The sequence below is a fragment of the Crassostrea angulata genome, chromosome 8 (genome assembly GCF_025612915.1).
Source record: "Crassostrea angulata isolate pt1a10 chromosome 8, ASM2561291v2, whole genome shotgun sequence".
NCBI lineage: Eukaryota > Metazoa > Mollusca > Bivalvia > Ostreida > Ostreidae > Magallana > Magallana angulata.
This window is the reverse complement of record NC_069118.1, coordinates 25351974-25375874: the sequence shown is the minus strand read 5'-3', so window position 1 is coordinate 25375874 and position 23901 is coordinate 25351974. Positions and strand designations below refer to the sequence as shown.

The window sequence follows — 23901 nt, the reverse complement described above, 5'->3', positions numbered from 1 at the left end:
TAAAAAAAAAGCAGCAGAATTAAAGTAATTTTCAATCATTTTGATAAAGAAATATATGAGTGGTTGTGTATTTTTAAATGATGGTTTTACTTTTAAATGACCGTAAAAATATGTTCATGTGGTTATCTATAGTTTTTGAGATATGGGGCCCTAAAAATACATATTCTTTATAATTGGATTTCAAACATCGGGCTCGAAAACAACAAAGGCTCCTACCCTGCATGGGGGCTTAAATTGTCGGTGTCATCTACTACTGGTATACCACTATCACTGTGAAAATATGGTTAATTGGTCATCTCTAGAATTTGAGATTCGGGTCACCACTCATAGAACACTATTCAATCATTATAATGGGGTTTTAAACATCGGGCCCTGAAACATTAAGGGCCCATACCCTGAGGGCTGAAATTTTCAGAGTCATCTTCAAGTGATAAACCTTTGCCACTATAAAAATATGGTGATACGGTCATCTCTAGTTTATGAGACATTGGACCCTAAAGAATATGCACTATAAATATTATAATAGGATTTTAAAAATCGGGCTCTGAAACATCGGAAACAAAATTTCTCTAAAACAGAGGTTTAGCCTGGATGAAATTTTCACAAGCAAACAAACAGTCTGATAGATTTATAAAAAAAATTCCTAAAACATTCTTGCTTAATACAATTTCAGAACACAGAATTATGAATATAAGTGTTTAACTTGTAAAACTTTTTTCAATCAATTACCTAAATTAAGTTCTATGTGTAATTCCATGACACACATGTTCAACTTTCAGCATCGTCTATAAAGATAATAAATCGGCAAAACGAAACTTTACCTGTATATATGAATGCAGATATACATGTATGCAACATGGGAGTGTAGACACATTGATTTTAATCCTTACTGGATTTCCATAAATATTTTTTATAAAATCTGAACCAAAAACGTGCGGGAGAAACCCTACTATGGGGGAAAAGCTACTATATAGTAGCTTTTCCCCCCGGGGGGTAAGGCTACTATATAGTAGGTTTTCCGGGGGGAAAAAGCTACTATGGGGGAAAAACTGCTATACAACACCGGTCCTGTCCTCAAGCACCTATGACTTAATACAGTTATTGAATTCATTGTTGATTTACCTCAGACAGTCTCTAAAGGATATCAGTACTGTTACAACTGGTAACGGTCTGTTATAAAGATATATATCGGACTGTCACAGGTAAAATTTTAGACTGCTGGAACAAAGGAATGAAATCACAGCAGTGTTTCAAGCAATTCTATCATGTCATATATATGAATTTGAGACACGCGCCTTCGACGGATGCAAAAATGCCACTTTGGCACTGGCATAATTATTAGGAACAGTGTTGATAAATAAATATGTATAACAGTTTCGAAGTAAAAATGATATTGATACAATTTAAAAACTATAATTGCTTAAAAATCTGCCCCTGACATAAGCCCGAATTTTTCTGCAGCGTCGATCGGTTTACGCTTAGTAATTTGATACCACACGCCATCTAGATCTTTTAGGTCGAATGAATTAGAAGATGGGTTACAGTACTATATCTAATCGTAATCAATTCACTTTCTGATAAGTTTTTTCAACATCATTAACCCTTGTCCTGGCAGTGAAAAAAAAAACAAGTAGAGTAGAGTAGAGTTTTAAGATTTTATTGGAATATCGATTATGTTTAAATTTTCATGAATATACAATATATAGTATATTTTTGACAAATACTATTTGGGTTCATTTGTCGGAAATTCGTTGTAAACTTTAGATTGAATGCTAAATCCAATTACATCTTCTATGAAAGTTTGTTTTCGTGAAAACTTGATGGGATATATGTAAATGATAAATAAACAATTGAACTTGTTGTTTTTTTTATTTCTGAGGCTGCAAATTTTATTTTTTTAAACTAAAAAGATGGTTTTGGTTTCAAACTGTAATTGGTTTTATTAAGGAAGATACCAAAACTAAACGTTCGCAACTTTTGTGTTTGATTGGATATCGCCAAATCTATAAAAAAAAAAAAAAAAAAAAAAATAAGGAAAAGTAATCATTTCCGGGATAGGGATAATAATGGTAAATGTTCCTGGATAAGGTAGTTATAAAAGCACATTCAAAAGAGAGCGGAAATATTTTAAAACAGGAAACAAAGAGTTTTTTACGGGAACCATAATTGATTAAGACGGTAAGGCGTTAAGACATGATTGTATTTTTCCTTTCCATATCCTTTATATCGTTGCTAACTGAGGCATGCTACTACAGTCCCAAGTGTGTAATACAGGTAAGGATGACCTAGTTTTTTTTCTCGTATTTTTTTAAAATACCGTTTTCTTTCCATCGCATGTGCATATATTTTCATGCTTCTGCCTCTAACATTGCTTTTTAATAAGATTGAGCGACACTGCGGTATTATTTTCTAAAGCATCTACTGTTAGTATCACATGTATTTTGAATGCTAAGTTTCAGGACAGGGGTAGCATAATTATGCATAGTTTTAACGTATTAAATATATTAATTAGGATACAATTTATTTTTATTTAATCTTCATTTACAATTGTATCTAACGATTTTAACTTAAAACGGCGAATGCTTGCGCGACAAAGGTTAGAAGAAAGAGAAAAGAGTCGTCAATGTTTCCGGGTAAACCGGTAAAGGAACAATGCTACCTGTTGTGTTGTTATCAGGAAGAAAAATTATTACGTCCTCGTATTATTGCGTCTTTAATCAGGTCCGGGGACCATAAAAAGTTAGAGACTAAGTAAGATCACTTTTAGATCCTAGTCTCACTCTGATAGTTTTATGGTGTTGTTGTGAGAATGTTTGAATCAATTATGCCAGCGTTCTTCTAAATTGCACACGCGAGTCTTAATTGAAAAAATACACTTTAAAAAATCGACTTTGACTCTGAAACCCAATGTCTTAATGTGTATATTGACGTACGAATAATAAAACGTGTATGCAGACACGTAGCATCGGGAAAGGGGCTGTCTCCCCCCCCCCCCCCCCCCCCCCCCACTTTTTTGCTGCCAATTTGCTTTGATTAAAAAAATCTTAATGTGTATATTGACGTACGAATAATAAAACGTGTATGCAGACACGTAGCATCGGGAAAGGGGCTGTCTCCCCCCCCCCCCCCCCCCCCCACACTTTTTTGCTGCCAATTTGCTTTGATTAAAAAAATCTTAATGTGTGTATTGATGCACGAATAATAAAACGTGTATGCAGACACGTAGCATCGGGGAAAGGGGCTGTCTCCCCCCCCCCCCCCCCCCCCACACACACACACACACTTTTTTGCGCAGCAAAGATTTTTCTGAAAATTGAATTAACATGGAGATGCTATGTGCCTGTGCTGCTAAATGTTGAATGTGTATGTAAGAGTTCTAGCTCGTAAAAACACGCTGCTAATTATTACATTTTAAATACCAGATAGCAAAATTGAAGAGTTTATGCAGTGAACTATTTTATGATATATAGATTATTACATGGCATTTGTTATATCGCATCCCATATTAACCCAAATTCGTTGTATATCAGCCCCAGATACGTATGGTGTACGTATGGTGTACAGCGACTGAAAGTCCAGTTGCAAAAATGCCATTGCATTGGCATTACATGTGCATGTACAAATCTAACACTAATTTTAAAGCAATTCGATGATTTAATTTGTTTTATTTTTTTCTCATTATTTATAGAATCCTAATCATGGAAACTGTTACATGAAGAGAAGAGGTATTTACAACAATATATATAAACAGTTCATTGAATCATCCATTATAAATATTGAATAACTCTCAATATCTAGTATGTTATATTTTTCATTCTAATGATAGACCTGCATTTTGTTTGAAGCTATGTATTTTTATACTGATTGTACTAATTGTACTCAAATATTTTAACGTTACGATTTTATTACTCAGATATACACAGGGTAAAGCCCTATGAGTATACCGGCAAGCTGTCTATAAAATATTACAACGTAACAACGAGCACGCAGGCAAAACAAAGACTTGGAAAAATACAGCTTAGTATAGAAAGAGGTGAGACAGTCATTGATTTCTAGTTATCCTCATAGGCGTCGGAATCGGGGGGGGGGGGGGGGGGATGGGGGGGGGGGCTAATAATTGATCCTAGGTTTACCTTAAAAAAAATAAAATATTAATAGTAATATTGGAAATGAAAAACTATATCATCATATATCACTATCATATATAAATATATAACTATATCATACCCCCCCCCCCCCCCCCCATTTCAATTTTCATGATTTTGGGAAATAGTTTTTGTGGGTTTTTTTTTGCTTGTCAAGATTTCTGATGATTAGTCTAGCCCTCCCCCCACCCCCACCCCAACCTTTCAATTTGCTTCTGACGCCAGAAAAGGGGTGTTTCTACTTAATCATTTAATTTGGTGGCAACAAATCTACGGAGATTGTCAGATTTTAGAGGGTTTTTTTGGAAACGTAAATTCAATTTATATAAATTACAACTTTTTAATTTTTGCTTTTTTTTTTCATTTTTCAGGCACAAAACGAGATCTCCGATATATAACGATAGGAATCTATGAAGACAGTCTATCGTGGAAATATCTTGTTAAGATTAACAATACAAAGGTAAAAAAAAAAACCAGTTAAACACAGGATAAAAATTTAATTTTCAATTATTTTTATACCATAGTAAACATATGAGTTAAGATTATATATATATATATATATATAGAGGATATCTATATTGTGTGATTTTATATTTGCTTTATCCAACGAGTTGAAATGGTGTATATATTCGCGAGGCTTGCCGAGCGAATATAACCATTTCAACGAGTTGGATAAAGCAAATATAAAATCACACAATTATAGATGTTCTATTTATCTCATACAATTTGATTTATATTATGAAGCTTTTGAGACAGTCCCTTATGTGATTTTTTCAAAGATAAAAACGATGATGCAACGTTGTGTTATGCGGCTATTGTGACCTTGCGCAATACAATTTAGTACGTCATTCCTGAGATAAATCTAACCGTTTTAATGTAAAGTTTCACTGAAATAAGCCTTAAAATATTTTTTTAGCTCTAAATAATTTTTCATACAGCTTATTTACTTGATTAAATGGAAATTCCGATTAGAAGACTTGAATAATCAAGTTTGTTTACATACACAAAGTTGCGAATGCTCGTTAGAACGAGGAACGGTTGTTGATGTTTAATAAAACAAACACTCGGCTAGGCTTCTGATTCGGAATTGAAAATAGTGAATAAGGATGCTTACTGGTGGTGGACTAAAAGTATTATGAAACATTATTTCGGTAAGTTCTTGTACAGGCGTACTATAACTAAACACAACCATCATCGCGTCGCGTCGTCAGGATGAACTCCTTGATAGTGAACGTAATTTGCAGTTTTATTAACTTCACAAATTAAAGCAAATTGAAAGTCGGAAGTGGGCTAAACTTATCAAAAATCTTGACAAACAAGAAAAAAGGGTCTTGTGGTTACGGTTATGAATAACTTTGCAAAAAAAGGTGTGTGTGGGGGGGGGGAGGCTACCCCCCCCCCCCCACTCACAATAGCCCCCCGGTTCCGACGCCTGTGCTACGCAGTTATGTCTTTTCCTTCATATTTGTAATCTAAATCTTTGACAAAATCAATTTTATATCAATTTTTGTAGTAGATATAGTAATGTTGAAAGTACTAGCAAATTTTCGAAAGTAGGTCACTGAAGCGTTGAAGCGAGGGGTTGTGTCAAAAATAGTTCGGACCGGAAGTATTTGATATAGCATCACCCGTGTGATATAGCAAAGGTTTATCACACGGGTAATATACACCACACGTATGAGATAAATATATATATATATATATATATATATATATATATATATATATATATATATATATATATATATATATATATATATATCTCATACGTGTGGTGTATATTACCCGTGTGATAAACCTTTATATATATATATATATATATATATATATATATATATATATATATATATATATATATATATATATATATATTTATCTCATACGTGTGGTGTATATTACCCGTGTGATAAACCTTTGCTATATCACACGGGTGATGCTATATCAAATACTTCCGGTCGGAACTACTTTTGACACAGCCCCTCTCTTCAACGCTTCAGTGACCTATTTTCGAAGATTTGCTAGTACTTTCAACATAACTATATCTACTACAAAAATTAATATAAAATTGATTTTGACAAAGATTTAAATTACAAATATGAAGGAAAACACATAACTGCGTAGCACAGGCGTCGGAACCGGGGGGGCTTGTGAGTGGGGGGGGGGGGGGGTTAGCCCCCCCCCCCCCCCCACCTTTTTTGCAAAGTTATTCATAACCGTAACCACAAGACCCTTTTTTCTTGTTTGTCAAGATTTTTGATAAATTTAGCCCACTTCCAACTTTCAATTTGCTTTGTGAAGTTTATAAATCTACAAATTACGTTAACTATCAAGGAGTTCATCCTGACGACGCGATGAAAACAGAGCGCTCTGGTTGTGTTTATATACAAGAACTTACCGAAATAATGTTTCATGAGACTTTTATTCCACCACCAGTAAGCATCCTTATTCACTATTTTCAATTTTGAATCATAAGGCTAGCCTAGTGTTTGTTTTATTAAACATCATGCATCAACAACTGTTCCTCGTTCGAGTCAATTCAAACTAACGAGCATTCGCAACTTTGTGTATGTCAACAAACTTGATTATTCAAGTCTTCTAATCAGAATTTCCATTTAATCAAGTGAATAAGCACTAAGAAAAATTATCTAGAGCTAAAAAAATTATTTTAAGGTTTATTTCAGTGAAACTTTACATTAAAACAGTTAGATTTATCTCAGGAATGACGTACTAAATTGTATTGCGCAAGGTCACAATAACCGCAAAATACAACGTTGCATCATCGTTTTTAATCTTTGAAGAAAAAAACCCAATATATTTGGGTCCCACAAGGGACTGTCTCAAAAGCTTCATAATATAAATCAAATTGTATGAGATAAATAGAACATCTATAATTGTGTGATTTTATATTTGCTTTATCCAACTCGTTGAAATGGTTATATTCGCTCGGCAAGCCTCGCGAATATATACACCATTTCAACTCGTTGGATAAAGCAAATATAAAATCACACAATATAGATATCCTCTATATATATATATATATATATATATATATATATATAATAAATTTTTGGTTTTTCTGTTTGAATTTTTTTTTTGTTATTTTGAGTACAGTCATCATTTTTAAGCCTATGAAGAAACTCCCTTTTATCTTTCCAACAGCTATTTGATGAGAATCATATGGAAGTTCATGTGTCCTGTTTAAAGATGTCTGACCAAAGAGTCAACATGACAATTGCGATGAGAGTCAAAAACCCAACGAGAAGAAAGCCAACCAAAAATCGACAAGGCAGACGAAAATACAAATTACAAAACAACAAATGTTTACTTATCATATTTAAAACAAACCATCAACGTCAACTGATGGCCATTACAGTCACTGCAAAAAACCATCGCTTGTGTCAAAGGAAAAGGAGGTTCAATAAAAAAGAAAATATGCGATGCATATGTCAAAGAAAAAGAAGAAGGAGAAGGAGGAAAAACAAAAGAAAAATTATTAAAAATTCTACAGCAGATTCAACAGATTATCTTCAAACAAATAGTTTAACTTTGAAAGGCATTTATTCAACGCCTAAAAATGAAAAACAGATTTTACCAAAGGGTAAGCTGCTGTATTAAGGGGGCTGGGTGGTTGTTGCCATTTTTTGGCTATTGTGTGGAATCATTAGAATTCGAGGTGGCTCCATTTTCGTGGTCTTCATGGGTATCCCTCACTCACGAATTTAAATCCTCCACAAAAACTTATTATAAAAGATTAAGTTTTTCTACTGAACTGAAAACCGACGCATCCACGAAATAACATCACCACGAAAAAGCAAAAATCCCATAATCCACGAAAATTGACCCCCCACGAAATTAAATGATTCCACAGTATTTACATTAACGTCCTTAAAATGAAGAAATCTGAAAATGATAGCATTAAACTTCCAAGGCTAATATATGTATTAATTTTATTCACCAAAACAACAGTATTTAGCTTAAAACATAGTTTCTAGAAGAAAAAAATTATTGAAGATCTTAATATAAATGTTTAATTGTTAACCACCCAACCTCCTTACATACTGAAGTAGTTTATGTTCATTTTGCTATTTCCTTATAATGTTTATTCAATCGTTTTTCATTTTGGAGATTGTTTCAAACAACTGCAATGTACTTTACTTAATATTTCAGAAAACTGCATAGTAGATGTCCATAAAAGAACTACTTCGTTTTGGTGGGACAAAAAAGACCAAAATATTCATATAGAATCATGTGGCATTATGAACAACGCGTCAGAGTTGATCGTTGGAAAGATAATTGAAAATGGAAATGTGAGAGTCGCTTTCATAATCAGAAAAGCCTTTATCAATGGAAGAATGTTGAAAAGACTATTGTGGCTATGTTGCCGTAATTTTTAGTACAATTACATCATATTTTAACTTTAATATTACTAGGAGTTTAACGTTCAATTACAGGTTTGCGACAGTTTTGTCGCATTGTTCGTTTATTTCTGTCTTTACATTGGATTTAAAAGAATCTAATTGGCATGTTTTTGTACTCTAGATTGTGTCTTGTCTTACGCCATACAAGAAAACGGAAATCTATTATCCACGGGTAAGTGTTGGTTTCTATAATTTGCATATTTTGGTGAGAATATATATTTAAGTGCATTTTTAAAACAGTTATATTTCATGGGTAAGTAGTGGTTTCTATAATTCATATGCTTTTTCATGAAAGCTTATTTTTAAACAGTTAATATCTGTCAGTCTATATTACAGATTTATTACTACCATAGACGTATGAAATCATTTGTAAGTCCATGTGCTTTTAAGAAGAAATGAGTGGAGGCTCATAATACATGTGAGTATTGAAAACAAGTATGCAAGTACAATATATAAAGCTAGCTATTGAGCAATACTTCAATATCTGATTTTGCATTATTAAAAATGCTTTACTTATATATTTAAAGTTCAACAATTTGATGATGAAGTATTATGATAATTAGTTTTATTTTTTGGCTGATTTTGATTGAATAAAAAAATATCTGTTGCGTCATTTCTGACGTCATATACTGCCAGTAAATACAAATAAATCAAATAAATACGAAAAAATATACATATATCACGTTATATCAACTTTCCTAAAAAAAAAATAAAAAAAATATATATATATACCTGAAACACTTTTAAAAAATGGTAAATTATGGGGGATAAATTTGAATCATATGATTTTCAGTTTTTTTATCAGTAAATAGTGCATGTTAAAGTTATAGTAACATTGGGTTTTTTCATTTCACAGAAAAACATACAGATGCAGTATCTTCAAGGAGTATAGGTGGGAGTATCAGTGGACTCGGCTATCATTTTGCATGTCAATCATATAACTATTTTTACATCTACCGATTTTTTTATTTTTTAGACTTTTTTTCTTTCAAAAAACTTGTGTTCATACAGCTACATGTACTGCCAAAAACCAAATTTTGATCATTTGTCAGCTGTTGAATATATTCATTTCTTTTATAACTGCCTTCAAAGGCAACATTTAGCAATGTTCGATTCCTAGAGTATCGTTGATTTATAAACTTATGAATACAACATGTCGCAATGTTTTGTTGACTCAATTTGATTGATTTATTCATTCAATAATTATATATATGGTACAAGAGGTACCAATTAAATACTTTATTATATGTATATATTTACATGCAAATGATGTTTGACATGGCTGTTCTTTGAAAGGCATTTTTAATCAAGAGAATGTGCAATGTATATACAATTCATTAATTTTTTTAACTTTCTATCATTATTGTTATTGCTATTTTATACACTTACGTTGAAAGCCCAGACTGCTTAGACTGAAGACATATATTTCATCTCAGTATTTTCTCTTACATAGGCACAGTAAACTATGTCATAGTTTATAAAGTAATCCTCACGGACCAGTCCTAAATTATTTAAAATATATTTAATTTATCTTTATTGGTGTACACCAAAACAAAATATTTCATGAAAATAATTGTTTCTATTGTATGTCATTGTTTGATGAGAATTATCGTTGAAATAAAATAGGTTTTGAAGATATGTTTTGAGAACTCATTTTACGTTTAGCAGCACATTAACTAAGCCTTAATAGAATAGAAAAAATATTTTGTTTCTTAACGGGAGAACTTTAATTGTATGGTGTGGTTTTTTTTTACTTTTTCATTTATTTATTTAAAGGACTGTTTTCATGGTTGTTTTGTGGTTATCTATGGCGTTGACCTTGAATAAAATCTTAACACGCTTCTGAAAAATATTGCAATGAAATAATGACAAACCAATTCTTTAAAGTGCATTTTATTGTTTCAAATATTTAATTTAATTTCAATTTTTGTTTTGCAAAAACACGTCCTCTCAGCTATAATTTAACAAAACCAATAACCAAAAAAATTGTTTTTAAAAATATCAAAACGTTTTTGCGTACACTAATGAAATGAATCAGTATTGTATTTATAATGGAAACCATGTTAACTATTATTTCTTTGTTGACAGAAAAATTTATTTTACTAATTTTACTTCGTTTAAACAAAATAAAGTGTTTTAAAGTAAGTAATAGCATACAACACATTCTCTGACCTGTGAATTTTTTGCAAGATACATATTGTTTATTTAAATAATTCGTTATTCATTGATTACTTTTCTTAAACAATATTGAACCATACTGTGCAGTCAGTTTTATTCATGGGGGTCAAAGTTCGTGGGTAGTCAAAATTATCATGGTTTTTGTATTCGTAATTTAGTTGGTAGCAAGTTCGGAATAATTTACGGTAAGAGTAAGAATAGTAGTGAGTGAGGGAAAAATTGGGTCCACTCGGGGTTTATCTAGTGTTTACTCGTGGTTTACTTGGGTTAATTGGAAAGTGCCTTTGAGGTTAACTGTACGCACTGAAGTGTAAAGCATCATACTGCATGAAATTCCTGTCCCTTGTATATTCCGAATACACAATTAGCGTCTGCTTTCAAGGGTATACTTCTAACCGTGTTTACTTTCTGTGTCCACTCTGGGTTTACTTTGGGTTTACTCTATGTTTACTCTGGTCCACTCTAGTAAACCCGAAGTAAACCAAGCGTAAACCTAGAAATTAAACCCAGGGTTTAGTTAGGTTTTACTTTCCTTGATATTGGGTCTGATCGGTACTGTATGTATTTTTTAAAAAGTGAAGAAAAAGATATAATTTCAAAGTTGACAATGTGTAAAAGTTTGGTCAACGCCCACTAATCGTCATCAGAAGGTTAATAACGTGGTCTTACACCCAGTCTTCCTAGTTAAAGTTTCACTACATACAGTGCCGATCAGACCCAACCTAACAGAAAGTAAACCCCAACTAAACCCTGGGTTTACTTTTTGGGTTTACTCTGGGTTTACTAGAGTGGACCCAGAGTAAACCCAGAGTAAACCCCAAGTAAACCCAGAGTGGACACAGAGAGTAAACCCCGATCAGAGGTATACCTTGAAAGCAGACGCTACATGTGTAATCGGAATATACAAGGGGCAGGAATCACAGGCAATTGGATGGTAAGATAAAATACAGGTCTGCTTCACACTCCAGTGTGTATAGTTGATTCCAAAAGCAATTCTCGAGTAAACCCAAAGTAAACCCCGAGTAAACCCAAAGTAAAACCCGAGTGGACCCACATATTTAAAAAGTAAACCCAAAGTAAACCCGGGGTTTAGTTGGGGTTTACTCTGGTGTTAGGTTGGGTCTGATCGGTACTGTAGCCAGACTGTCCGGGGGTGTGGGGGAACTCACTATATTACCAGTCTTCTAGTGAAAGTTTTATTATATATTGTGTAAGTCAATCTATACAACACCGGTTTTCAACCTGCCCTTTTGTATTCACTGTTATGGATGAGTTTTAACCCCTAGTATCTAAAATACATTAAATATGCACCTTATTAATACTATTATAATTTATTATTATTGAATATCTATAAATTGTCCTTTCTTGATACCGTCGATTTCAAAAGTGTGTGATCCTTTCGCAACCAACAGCACAATGTCATTAGGTAACTTTTTTTGGTAAACTAGGAAGTAGTGCTTTGACTTTATCATTTGAAAACAGGACATATTTCAAGGTAACCGAATCTGTATCTGTATCTGAAAATGAATAAACTCAGTGTACTGAGAAGTGCAATGTATTATACCTTTAATTTTTATCACGTAAAAGTAAAACAAAGCATTTAGGTCTATAACATATCAACACAACTGCAATGGATAATTGTTTGATTTTGTTAAGGAAAGCATTGCTTCAGTTAGATTTTACTTTTGATAGTATTTATAAGTGAGGCTTTATTGATGTTTCCAGACGAAGAAGAGGAATAATAGTTTAAAGCAATATGATCTGTATTTTTTAGAATTTTATTTTGCTTCAAAAACCTGCTAGTATGTAAAGTCTGCATGTAACTTAAACTTTTATGATAAATAAGATTTGAAAAAAATCATTAGTTTTTGTTAGTAGAAAGATTTCTCTTCTAAGGAAGATATAGTAGATCAGTTTTTGTACAGGACTACAATAATTCATTTTTGCTTCAATTAAGGCCTCTTTACGGCTTTTACCACAAAATAAGGCTAACAAAAATTTAAAAACCATGATATTTTTGTCATTTTAGTAGAAAATAACATTTTCGTACAAAAAACAAATTCAGCATGAAAATTGCAGCTCATAATGCTTTAAGCTGAGATTAACTATCGGAGATACAATGAATGATGAAAGCATTCTTTGTATTTGAAACTTTTTCTGCTATACTTTTATGTATCTGTTTAAAATGTAGCATTTAACAATCTTCTATTAAATATATCAATTTTTTGCATCATATGAATAAGAAAGTTTGACAGTATAAATTTTAAAACACTCGAAGAATGAATGAACGCAGAAGGGTATCCGATTTGTGCAAATCATTTTTTTCTCTTTGACCAAATCATATTGCGAGACATGTACCATCAAAACACTCCCTTCATTAAGACCGAAAAAGACGTCACTTTTGTTTGTTATTTCAATATTATCTTTGAGTATGTATCATCTATCAGACTCACATTGCAGTCCTGTCCCGGAACATTTACAATCTATAAAAATAATGTTCTTCATTGATGAAACTGTGAGACTAGCTATACAGTAAAACGCGTTTAGTACGAACACGGATATTGCGAATTTACGGACATAGCGAAGTCATCTTGGATCCCCAGCTATGTAAATTTAATGAATTTCTTATACGGTTATAACGAAATAAGGATATAACGAAGTAATTTCATAAGTCCCAGTGACTTCGTTATAACTGAGTTTTGCTGTATAGGTGGGTAGTAATAAATGGGTAGTTTTAAGTGGATATTACAAAATGGATAGTACAAAGTGGATAGCAATATGTCTGCAGTCGTGCAATTAAATAGCTGGATATTTTATGAGTGAACGGTTTAGATTCTTTAATTCAGCTGATTAGACACATTTTGTGTTTTTTAATACATGTAATGCTAAAAAACCCAAAGGCCAATGGGTAAGATATTTCACGTTAGTTTTTAGTTACGCTTTCTGTATTTTCTAAGTTACATAAAACTCTAATGTTGGATTTACACTTCCTACAAACTTACAGCTATAGTTCCAAACCCCTTTGTTAATATCAAGTTGACAATAAAACTATCACCATATCATATCTACACTAAATCAGAATATTTCCACACATGTGCGTGCCACAAATCATTGGTTAGTAGTTCTAGAGAGGGTAGTTTTTATAAAAGTTTTATTGTACATCTCGGTATTGTACATTACGGTACCTCTCGTGGAGTCATGGCATTGATTTGGTGGTCATTTTGTAGACAAATGTTTAATATTTACTTTAATAAAATGTCCGCATATATATACTAATGTGACTTAAGAAGTAGAAGTAAATCTTAGGCTTTTTTTTAGAACACCTATTTGTTCATCAGTTGAAAAATAAAAATATTATTAGGTCCTCTTCGTACGATTTCATGTTGTGCAATGAAGGATACTGTACCATTGTAGTTCTTGAGAAGATTTTTGATGAAAGCATAATTATCATGAAAAAGAGATAGGCATTAAAGTACATGGCATGCAGTTATGCTTTTGTTTTTAGACCGCAATATTCTTCAAAATTTGATTAAAAATAAGATATTTGTTGTAGTTGAATAATTAAAAAAAAAAACTAATATAATTAAGAAATTCTGATAGATATATTTGACGAACAAGTTATCAACTACGAACGGATATATGATACGACAGAAACACAAAAGCTTTTAACCCGGAAAAATACTATTGTCTCCATGAGGAAAGATTTATTACACACTATAAGGAAATTTCCAAAATTTCCTGGATAGGAACCAAATGAGGCCGACTTTAGTTATCATTGTGCATGCATATTTCTGCGCATTCATGTAGAGTACAGTTTTTTTTTTATCTTTTAAGTGGCGTCGGAAGCAAATTGAAAGTGGGGAGGGGGGGGGGGCTAGATTTATCAAAGATTTTGACAAACAAATAAAAAAGGTCTTTGGTTATGGTTATGTATTAATAACATTGCAAAAATGTGCCCCCCCCCCTTCGGACGCCTTGACCTTTTATGATTTTTTTTTATACCAATGAACACAATCAATAAAGTAGAGTTAAAATCATTTTCCGTTGTTCCGTAGGAGAGAATTGCCATTGTGCTTTTACAACGTTATGATAAAATGAAGCTTTGTAAAAGTATTTATTGTACACCTACGAAATTTTACACATAGAATAATGCTATCTTCAAGGTTGTTTACATATTTTATATTATGAAAAACTTGTATTTAATAAATACAAAGATCTAGGAAAATGGAAGAGATGAAAAACAAGATGAAATCTCTTGTACAGAACTAACAGGGTTTTTTTTTCTGTTGAAATACTGAAAAGTTTATGTTCACTTAAACGTAACAATCCCAACTATGACTCTGCTACACACTATGCATATATCAACATCAGGAGGACAATGTATATACAGTTTCGTCGTCTTTATATTGGATTTTTTAAATGCCAGAAAAATTTGTTACGAGTTTTATAAAAAAAAAAAAATGGAAACTATCTAGATTTTTACGATGTTATTTTTTTCAATCGGTTAAAACGACACACAAAAAAAGGAAAACCCGACTTCGTTAAAAAAACGATGTTATCGGGGAGCTTAGTTGACAGGTAAAGGGAAGTATTTAAAGACCTTGACATCAATCGAAACTCTTCCGTAGCGTCTGTTTACAGGTGATAAAACGACTCAAAACGCCGCTTTGTAAAAAAAAAAAAAGGTCATGTTTACCCATCGTTTTAAGAATCTTTAGTCAATTTGATAAATGTATCCCAGTCCTATGTGCTTTAATTTTCTTGTATTTCTGTATTTGACAATAAACTTCACTCAACCTATAATTTTTCCCCTTCAATTAAAATTGTTTGGGGGTTCAATACGTGATAAAATAAATGTTTCAGTGTTATAGATGCATGCACAAAACAACAACCCAATATTAAGCCAAAAAAATGTTTTATAGAGTAGCATTTAAAGAATAATAACTTACTAATGCAATCATGAAGACTTAGGATGCAGTATAACAAAAACCCGAATTCTGAAGTTAGTAAGGATGTTTACGTTTAATTGAAAAAAATGTTAAATAAATGAGTAATCGAGATCAGTATCATTTTGACTATGATACATTTGCCCTAGTCCTTTAAATTTGACTAATTAGAGTATTAATTATGTGCAATATGATACTTATCATCTCACAGCTGGGGATAATTTTGTAAAAGATGGCTGGTAGTTGCTACAGGATATTTTATTTCAACTCGCATTGGTTGCATTGATAACAACGGGTCTTTGAATATGCAAATAAGCAGGAAATATTTCAGAATATGAGGAAATTCTCGTTTTGCCGTGTATCATTATTGATTATGTCGTTATAGCGTGCAGACATGATTATTATTCTCTTGACGCTGTCTTTTATCTCGGTGCTAACTGAAGCATGCGAGACGCCCAGGTGTACTATACAGGTAAGAGATTTCCTTTTACGTTTGTTTAGTTGGAAAATTGCCTTAAGTTTTTGAAATATCAGTTGTAGTAACGTAGTAATTATAGTAGTAGTAGTAGCAGTAGTAGTAGTAGTAGTAGAAGAATAGGTGTATTAGTATTAGAAGTAGTATCAACAGATGTAGCACAGATGTATATATGTGTGAAACGAAAGAAGAAGTGGTGCATGGAGATGGTTCAAATTTCATGTAAGCCGTAGAAGCAATCGATGTCAGCAGTAAAAACATTTAAAAATGTTAAGATTGTTGATTTACATGTTCAGAATATTTATCCATATTTCTTGGTTGGTATAATACTCCCGTAGTAGTCCTTGTGTAAACAAGTTTAGCAATTTTTTGGTTGAACTAACTCTTAGTGTAAATTTTTTTACCTTTTTAATTTCTCCTTAATAAACAAACACTTTTTCATTATTGCATTTCTTAATTTAAAACTAAGTTTAACTGATTCTTCTCCTACTGATACCACTACCAATACTTCCTGGCTATTGGCATCCACTACACTAAAATGCATTTACCATATAAAAAGTACATTTATTTTAGCTTTTCAAGTTTATTACACTGTAATATAAAAAATGTTCTTTAAAATACAGTTTACGTTTGGTAACAATATCTCCTTGCAATGCATAATAATGTTTTATGCCACAAGGCGACGTGAAAAAGCGCTTACACACGGCGTCCTTTTGACATAAAACAGGAAAATGCAGGTCAATATTTAAATTAGTATCCGAGGTCAGGTAATTCTGGTGCAAAGATTGGCAAACGCTACCTGTAGTTGATGTTTATCCAGGAAGTTTTATTTAAAGTTTTCCAGTATTTGTGTTGTAATATTAAAGAAATAGCTTGATTTCTTTAGTATTTGCCTGTTTGAAGTAGAATACAGCAACAATAACCGAATTCAACATAACGTTATTTAAAAAAAGAACGTGTGTTTTCTCATCAAGCTCTTCTGTCAAAGATGAAAAACACTTTAACGTAGACTGGGAAATTGATGATAATATAAGAAAACATATTTTGATAGATTATATACTGATCACCCATATTAGTTAAATAATGATACAGGTTATTCGTTCAAAGTGTTAAATCAAGATTTAATGTATAGAGCCAATTTTTTTACACATAGCCTTTAACCATAGAAAAAATATTTTGCATATTTAAATTTATTTAATTTGATGGGAAAAAATTGATTATAGGTCTAATGAGCCGGATGCAGTTTACTTGCAATGTTTATAATGCACAGTGCCACTATAATAAACGATTGCTTTCTTATCTATTTCAGAACACAAACAGTGGATTATGTCATGTCGACAAAAAAAGTATAGGTATGGCTCTGAATATAATGTGCATTTTGTTTTGAATTTGTTTCATTTAGAAAATGTTTGTTATTTTCAATACACCAAACCAGTTTTATTGATTTATTGAATTTGTATTAAATGAGATGTTTTATGCAAAACACTGCACTTCTAAATGCATGTTCTATTTATCATTTAGATAAAGAAAAGATACAGCCATATATCTATAATGGAAAAATCTCCGTGAAATTTTACAATGTAACAACAGAGCCTAAGCATACCAACAGCAATGAAAATATTCAGATAAACATTAGAAAAGGTGAGACAATACCAAAATAACAATTTAGACTCTTCGTTTAACCTTGCTTGAAATCAATTGACTTAGCAGAACTAATTTAAGGTGATAAGAACAATATGATTAATTGTAATTTAACAGATAAAACTTATACAATCATGCAAACTGCTTATATCTACTTTATTTTGTTCTTGCTATCGTTTGAAGTTACCAATGGCATGCCAGGTACGAAACAAAATCTGCAGTTTATAACCATGGAGGTTACGAAAAACAATCTACCATGGAGATACATTGTGAATATACAAAAGAAAGAGGTAAATTAACTGAAATTATGATTATTTTGAACATGGAATAATATAACAAACTAACATAATTTTGATTTTAATCTAAAGCGTATTTCTTTTTAAAAGACGGTACGAAAAGACAAGGAGTTGATGGTTATTTTGTCTTGTTTACAAATGTCAACGCCAGCAAGCAAAAGCAACATCACTATTGCTCTAGGAATTGAACCATTGAAGAAGCAAAAAAGGAAAAAGAAAAACCAATATACCAAGAAAAATTCAAAAGATGTGTCAGAAATTGGGGCGATCTCTTTTCAACATTCTATGACAAGAAAAAAGAAAAACGAACCAAAAGGAAATAAGATGAAAAGATCTGCTCAAGGTACGATGTTATTACATCATCCAAAATCAATGCAGATATTGAATTCGTTATCTTTGTAGAGACTTTTTATTTACTATGTATAATATTTTAGATAATATATTGAATATTGAATAGGTAGTGAAAAGAACTGTATTGTGAATATTACTTCAAAAACAATAACGTTCTGGTGGTCGCCGAACAAAGGAAATAAAAGAGTATACAGATGTGGATTGATGGATTCTAATGGCGACATAATTACAGGAACTATGTCTAAAACTGGCATGGTAAGACATAATAAAAGCTAATATCTAATTTGTTTTTTAATAAATCTTCCTGGTGAAAATACAAGTTCTTTTTTTTCATTGTATCACTTGTATTTGTAAATGTTGGCGCTGTTTTGAAATGAACAACAGTATGCAATTCAGAAGGCTGGATGGTCCATAAAATAACCATTAGATCAACCTTAAATTTTAAGTTATAATTAGCCATTAACTGTAATTAAGTAAATATTTATCAAAACATTTAAGATAAATGTTGTGAATATTTTCAATATTTTTATTCACATCCCTCCTTCCAAAGAAATCACATTGCTTATTCCGTATATATTTATATACACCCTCCTACCTTCTAAAGAAGATAAATATAGTCCAAAAATGGTCATGACCAATCAGCCCTCTTACAAGGGAGTTTGATCAAAACTTAGTTCACAGTGCTTAAGTAGGGTATTCCTTATAGTCGACAATGATTATTTGAGTTTCAGCCGTCGAGTTATAAGCGAGATACAGAGCACAAAATTCTTTGTAATGTAAACAAAGCTCAGTTCATGTTTTTCTTTATTATGAATTTTAAAAGAATTCAAGGCCTAGACCTCAAATTAATCTAACAAACATTAAAACATGTTTGTTTCTATTCAAAACGAATAAGCAAATAAAAAAATCGGCTTGAAGAAAGACATTTACCGGAATATTTAAATAAAGTAAACAAAATCATAGAACGATCTGAATTCTTTACTTAACAGAGAGTTGTAAACGTTGTAGCTTTCTTCTTACTCTGTTACTGACACTCCAGTTTTGGCTGATCATCATAAATGCACTATTAAAGCATTATAAAAAAAATAAACAAAAAACAATTTTGACCAAAATTGTAACAAAGCCCTCTTAATTAATTTAAAGGAAATCTTAAATTCGTTGGTCATACATACTTATATACATTTGTTTATGGTCTATTATCCGTTACGTAGCATTTTTCTTAAAAAGAAAAAAATGAACAGAGTGATAAAAACACAATTTTTTTTTCTTCATTATCAATCCATATCAAGATTTAGATGATAAACAGGGTTATATATTTTTTAATAATTTACTAAACCGACGAATATTCAGAAAGAACTCCTCTTGCTTCAATTTCTATCTACTCGTGAAAACAATATATATTGTCAATAGAAATACTAAGTACATATTTATTAATTGAATTTTATTTTTTTATTTTAGCCTGTTTATTGTGTTACACCATTTATTAAAGATGAACACTATTATGCACGGGTACGTAAAATTTATATAGTTAGAATGTAGAATATCAATAGTGAGTCTTTTCAAATCATCTTTCTAGTATTATCAAACATTATTCTTTTAAAAGATTTTCTTCTATGTCGGAGGAAAAAGATACCACGCAAGTCCATGTAATGTATCTGTGGATATGAGAACCATGGAAACTTACAAACGTGAGTATTTTGAAATTTCGATATTTCAAATACTTTTAGATATGGACTAATACAAAATCATGAAATAAATCTGAAAGAATTTATCTTCAAAGCAAGAATGTTAACAAGAGGGTCATGGGTCTTGCTACATGTGGCAAAAAAACTACTACAGAATATTATTCATACATATAAGAAGATTCTAATCATTCCGGATCAATTGCATCAATGAAGGTTTAAGACAAATGATCCATAAAACTCTATTTGAAAACAATGCAGTTAAGTATTTTGTCTAGTCATTCAGAATCTTACAAAACTAATGCATTTTGATGTCTATAAACCGGCTGCTACAAAATAGGTAGATTTCTTTTTTTAATCTTCTAATGCACATTTTCTGAAAGCACTATAACTTGTGGTATAAAATAATTGATTTGAATGCCACGTGTTATTCTCATATTCTCAAAAATTGATGATGAACATTATCATGACATGAAGATGTCAACAAAGTTATCAATATCAATAGAATATTAAACTATGAACAAAATGTAGATAAGCGGTGCTTCTTTTGTCACGATAAATTTCTCAAATATTTCACATAAGAAATAAAGAATTGCTTTTCATTTTGCAAGAGTTGACTTTCCCAAAAATCAAAGAAAGATACATTTAATGTTCCTTTATATCACCATTTATTTCAATTTATCTCTTATCAGAGTATCAATGAACTTTAAAGAAGTCGTATTATTATTGTAAACATTATATGCAAAATAAATTTGCTGACTCATTTTTACAATATCCATTCCACATCCTTGATTTGCTGTTTCATTATCAACATTTTTAATAGTTAAACAAATTCGTCTAAAAAAATGGGTTTAAATGTTTTCATAAATCCTTTTGAAAATATTAAGGGAATATTTAATTGAAACAGAGAGAAATTATTTGCTTTTCAATATTTAACAATCATATCAAAATTCTTATTTAACATTTTTTAGAACTTAAGATACGTCTTCCAGATTTTAATTTGAAAAGTATTTGCTCATGTAAAATATGGTTACGTGCGTTTGGTTAGAATGGTCACTTTATTTTCAGCCAATGACGGCGACCCTGCCCCTGCCCCTGTCGACAGCACACTTGTCGCCGTACTCGTTATACTTTTCACCGCAATGTGTATTCTTTTTGTCTTCATTATTTGCCTGTTTTGGAGTAGAAGGAAACTACAACACATCAACGAAGTGGATGACAGTATGTATGCCATGAATATAACGTACAATTAGATTTTTCAATGTGTGTGAATGAAAAATATCATACTTCATAACAGTATGTACACATAATTTCTAAATATCATAAAGCTTTACCATGAAATGAACATCGTATTTATAACAATTCTTATTGGGGATAAGTTTTAAAAATGTAGTTTCGACCTTTAGACTTGCAGTTAATTTTGTTTATAATAGCATGATTCTATGTTTTTAAATAAAACAATATCAAATTCCGAGCAGATCATTCAATGGTAAGGTGATACAACTGTTCAATTGTTAAATCATAATTACCATAAAATTATTTGTCAATCAAAATGAACAAATTCAGTAACTTTTATAATTTTTTTAATCTAAAGAATAAACGAAAAATATCAATTATGCCTAATTTTGTTTTAATGTAGCCCTATACTTACCGTACTTTTTTACAGTGTCTTCTGATCCAAAAGCAATGATTGTGTCTGTCAATGAATTCGAAAACGGTATTCCCCAGCTTGTTAGTTTATTGGAAGGAGCGAAGATAAACGTCGTAACTGTTGCATCTAACGTTAAAGAAAATATGTTGAGTCGACATGACTGGTTGGAAAAAACTGTTGGCGAATGTAACCACTTCATCTTTATTGTTACAAAACAGATGGGAGAGATTTTAAAAAGGATGATTACCGATCATCCAAAGCAAAGAGAAGCTGATTCCTCCATAGATAGTGAAGGAGAGACATGTGCATACACGATAGCTTTGATAAAAAATAAGTTTATCAAGAGCTTGAAATACGAAGGGTTTTGCGTAAATTCCTGTCATTTGGTAAGTTTTGACGAAAATTACTGTGACGGTATATTGCGATCACATCAAGGTAGGGAGTTGTTTCCTTGCATCAAAACTCATTCCTACAATCTGTACTTAAAAGAAAGGTTTCAGTTTAGCCATGCTTGTCGTATTATCAACAATATCAAGAGAAGCGAAAAATCTAAAGCCAGAAAAGTTCGTCAACCGACTCCAAGTCAGATATGCAAACGTCCAAAGGAGAGCATGGACATCGAAAGCGCGTTTGTCTCTATGATACCTTCTACATATTGTAATTTTATTCCTGTTAGCCAAACTGAAAGCAACGAAAACGATTCGGACATTGACATCGATGTTACCAGTGATTTGTTAGGCTATGAAATGTACTGTTGAGATTCGTTTCTATTATTCATGTCGTAAAATCAAAATTATGACTTTCTTAGCCATACACGAAATTTTATATATGTATATGAGTCTGTCTCAGAATTTCTTACTTGCAATGAACTACAAAACTGTACACAGGGTTATTTTCGCCCCATGTTATTTTCGCCCTTTATTTATTGTAAACGTTTAATTCTCGCCATCTTGAATTCACCCAGGAATTACAGCTGTGTTTAACGATATATATGAGACGTTGGAATTTGTACAGTCTTAAATTCGCCCACTGGAAACGAGGGCGAACATACCGAAAATAAAACGGGACGAATATTTCCCTGCCGGCATACAGTACATTCAGTAAATGAAGTGTATTGAAAATTGATTTACACCGATTATCCGTTTAACAAACTAGTCAATTGTCTCAAAATTATTAGTCAACTTAAAAGCAGCTTATTCAGAGTCTCATTTTTTTTAAGGATAACTGAGTATTTTTACAACGTCATTACATATTTTTATATCAACATGAACATATGATGAAGTGTGTTTATCATTCATATTTGTTTTTTTTAATATTTTCAGTTGTATTTTGTATAGCATACATGTACATAAATAATATAATTTTTCAATCATTATATCATAAACCGCAATGTTCAGTTTTTATCGTGTAATAATGTTATCATTCTATTTTTTATGTATAACACAAAATTGTTTTTAATATATTTTGATCTCATATTTATGACGTCTCTCTGAGCTTCATATCTGCATGAAGAGGAGGTTTTATGACAGTATTGTCTCAAATATTTGACATCACCTCAATGTAGAAACATTTAGATATATAAGTTAAACGGATGAAGATTTCTTTTAAAAAATAAAGACATTGTCTTTAAAGAAATGCGAGCAAAAGAATCAAAGAAAAATTTTAACGATGGAAAAGAGGAACCTAACCATGACCTCGTCACGTCATATCGACAATCATTTATTTTCAAATTATTTGCGTTTTAGAACACTTACTAGCTGGGTTGCATTACTTTACTAGCTCAAGAAGACATGTTCAATCGTTTTTATAAGGCGCCCCTGTTCTGACGCCCTTGTTATTAGTTTTACGTATTAAATCAATGTTATTTTGCTTTATATATACAGCCATGTGTTCAGCTGCAATATTCCTTAGACATGATGTGCATTAAGAATGTAAAAATCTCATTTTTTTTATTTGGTTTAATTTTCAAGTGTTATGTGTTCATATTTTCATGTTCAATGTATAAACACAAAAATAAATTAAGTTTGAAACAATATTTTTATTTTTCCTTAGTAAATAATCAATATACTAGAGCAAATTTATATTTTGAGTTGGGTAGATCATTTATCGAAAATACGT

At 31.5% G+C, this 23901-nt stretch overlaps 2 protein-coding genes across 2 annotated transcripts; both read left to right on the top strand.

Annotated features, from left to right (window-relative positions):
• Positions 1–2121: 2121 nt before the first annotated feature.
• LOC128157824 (uncharacterized) lies at positions 2122–8981 on the top strand. Its single transcript, XM_052820465.1, has 8 exons — positions 2122–2274; positions 3689–3725; positions 3914–4033; positions 4517–4605; positions 7305–7743; positions 8313–8452; positions 8685–8735; positions 8900–8981. The coding sequence occupies exons 1-8, from the start codon at positions 2194–2196 to the stop codon at positions 8960–8962; spliced, it is 1020 nt and encodes a 339-aa protein (XP_052676425.1). The 5' UTR covers positions 2122–2193; the 3' UTR covers positions 8963–8981.
• Positions 8982–16045: 7064 nt separating this feature from the next.
• Positions 16046–23818, top strand: LOC128159341 (uncharacterized). The gene is made up of 10 exons (XM_052822400.1): positions 16046–16159; positions 17472–17514; positions 17684–17803; positions 17987–18093; positions 18190–18442; positions 18557–18705; positions 19909–19959; positions 20054–20138; positions 21201–21353; positions 21799–23818. The coding sequence occupies exons 1-10, from the start codon at positions 16082–16084 to the stop codon at positions 22539–22541; spliced, it is 1782 nt and encodes a 593-aa protein (XP_052678360.1). The 5' UTR covers positions 16046–16081; the 3' UTR covers positions 22542–23818.
• The last annotated feature ends 83 nt before the right edge of the window (positions 23819–23901 follow it).